General features: G+C 49.7%; 2 protein-coding genes across 2 annotated transcripts in view; both read left to right on the forward strand.

Annotated features, from left to right (window-relative positions):
- Positions 1-616, forward strand: part of M421DRAFT_423152 (uncharacterized protein) — a 2,830-nt gene extending 2,214 nt beyond the window's left edge. The window contains exon 2 of the mRNA XM_033593376.1: positions 150-616. Within this exon, the coding sequence (XP_033446410.1) occupies positions 150-575 (426 nt within the window). The 3' untranslated portion in view covers positions 576-616. The remainder of the gene's footprint in view (positions 1-149) is intronic.
- A 718-nt stretch (positions 617-1,334) lies between these two features.
- M421DRAFT_68308 (uncharacterized protein) lies at positions 1,335-1,544 on the forward strand (the record flags this gene model as incomplete). Its single annotated transcript, XM_033596500.1, has 1 exon — positions 1,335-1,544. A coding segment is annotated over one exon (210 nt), but the record flags the coding sequence as incomplete, so codon positions are not given.
- Between the last annotated feature and the right edge of the window lie 405 nt (positions 1,545-1,949).

The following is a 1,949-nucleotide window of genomic DNA, read 5'->3' on the forward strand; positions in this document are numbered from 1 at the left end:
CATGAATAAATTAAACGTGTATAGAAGGTTGAGAAAACAGCTGCAATCATCAAAATACACTCAGAATTAGCCTATGGGTGATGCGTTGAAGTTCTGAGAATACCCCTCGCCACTGCACGTGATGTACATGGTATTTCGAAAACCGTTATAACCTCTTCCCCCCTGGCGTCGCTAGCAAGTCCACGATTACTAGAACTATACAGCGAGTTAACAAGCAGGCAACTGAACTGAACACTACAATTATTGACCCTTGCTGCTATGAATTTGCGTCTACTAGAGGCGCGCCGCGACTGCTTGACGATGAGCAACGCGCTCGCGTTGTGGAGCTCACTATTGCGTCGCAGGAGAGCTGGGAGAAGGAGAGCTGGCAGGCCATCAAGGATGGAGACTTTGTGAACGCTGGCCTGCCAAATTTCAGTGTATCGCTTACGAAAATATCATGTACAATGCTGGTTACGCGCGCTGGCGACCAGGCTGGAAGCCACCTCTCAACTGTTGAAGGCAGGTGCTGCCTAGTCAATCAGAAGCAGCAGAAGCTCTCCTGCTCTCTCTGCAGTCGCAACTACCTCTGGTAGTGAGACGATGCTTATTTGGGACTAGCACTGTTTACGGTCACTCACCTATATATACTGTTCGTAGCCTCACTTAACACAAAATTAATAAAATTACATATTTCAACAGGTTATGAGCCTGGGCTGCTACCCAGATACCACCCACCTCCCGTCATACAGCACAAGCGAGCTGCATCAACATCGACCCTCACAAAGGCCTCTTGACTGCTCTGCTACTTGCCATCGTACCTGTCACTGACGCGACTACACCTCTCCGCCAGACTGCTACTGCTACAAGCGGACCTACCTTGTTGTCACCAACACGCAGCCCGCAGCCTACAAGCCAGCAACTGCGCGCGTCACAACTCACCGTCTTCATTGACTGAATTAACCTACCTGCCCCTACTTCGATAATCAACTCACTGCTGTTCTCGCCAAACGTGTTGCTACCACATCAACTAACTGCACAAGCCCTACACTAACAGGCTAATTCACGGCACCTCATTGCACGGCTACCAGCACCTACCCGACAATTAACGACAAACAGCAAGCACTGATATCTGGCGGACAGCAGGTTATCTCGCTACTTAATACCTGGGTGCCACCATCATGGCGTCTAAATTCCAGTTCAAGTTCTCCCCTGAGTCGCTGCCAAAGCTCACCTCACGTGGCGATAACTATCCCAAATGGCGGTCAGCATGGCAGATCGCCTTCCGCTACGCAGAGCTCTGGCCTATCGTCAGCGGCAAGACCAAACAGCCGGACACCGCAGGCGACACTTAGAATGACTGGGACGCCAACGACAATAAGGCCCTCGTTATGCTCATTTTGGCCGTCCACAATGACCTCACCATGTCTGTCACCAGCTGCGACACCGCTATAGAAGCCTGGACACACCTGGCTGGACGTTTCAACCAAGACACAGGCAATATGTCTATTGCCCTCTTCCGCAGCCTGACTAACCTTAGGTACAACAACAGTAATGACCTTTAGCTCTACCTTAACAAGTTCTACTAACACTAGACTAGGATGGCTAACTGCTGTGCCACATCATCGCAAACTATGGCAAAAGCTATGACGAAGATGTTTGAGTTAGACAAGGTTAAAGGTTCCTTTTTCCTCTCTACCCTGCCTAACACAATAGTAGACTGGCGGATGGGTACCATGTACCTAGGGTAGGGTATAGGTAGGGTATAGGTCGCACGGACGTAGGTATAGGTAGGGTAGGGTCGCACGGACCATAGGTATAGGTAGGGTAGGGTTACACGGACCATAGGTAGGGGAGGGTAGCACGTGACTAGGTATAGGTATAGGTAGGGTAGCACGTGCTAGGTATAGGTTTGGTTTGGGTATATTACTAACCTAGTTTGTATACAACTAACCCTAGGTTGTACTAGT

The sequence above is a fragment of the Didymella exigua genome (assembly GCF_010094145.1).
Source record: "Didymella exigua CBS 183.55 unplaced genomic scaffold M421scaffold_24, whole genome shotgun sequence".
In the NCBI taxonomy this organism is placed as follows: domain Eukaryota; kingdom Fungi; phylum Ascomycota; class Dothideomycetes; order Pleosporales; family Didymellaceae; genus Didymella; species Didymella exigua.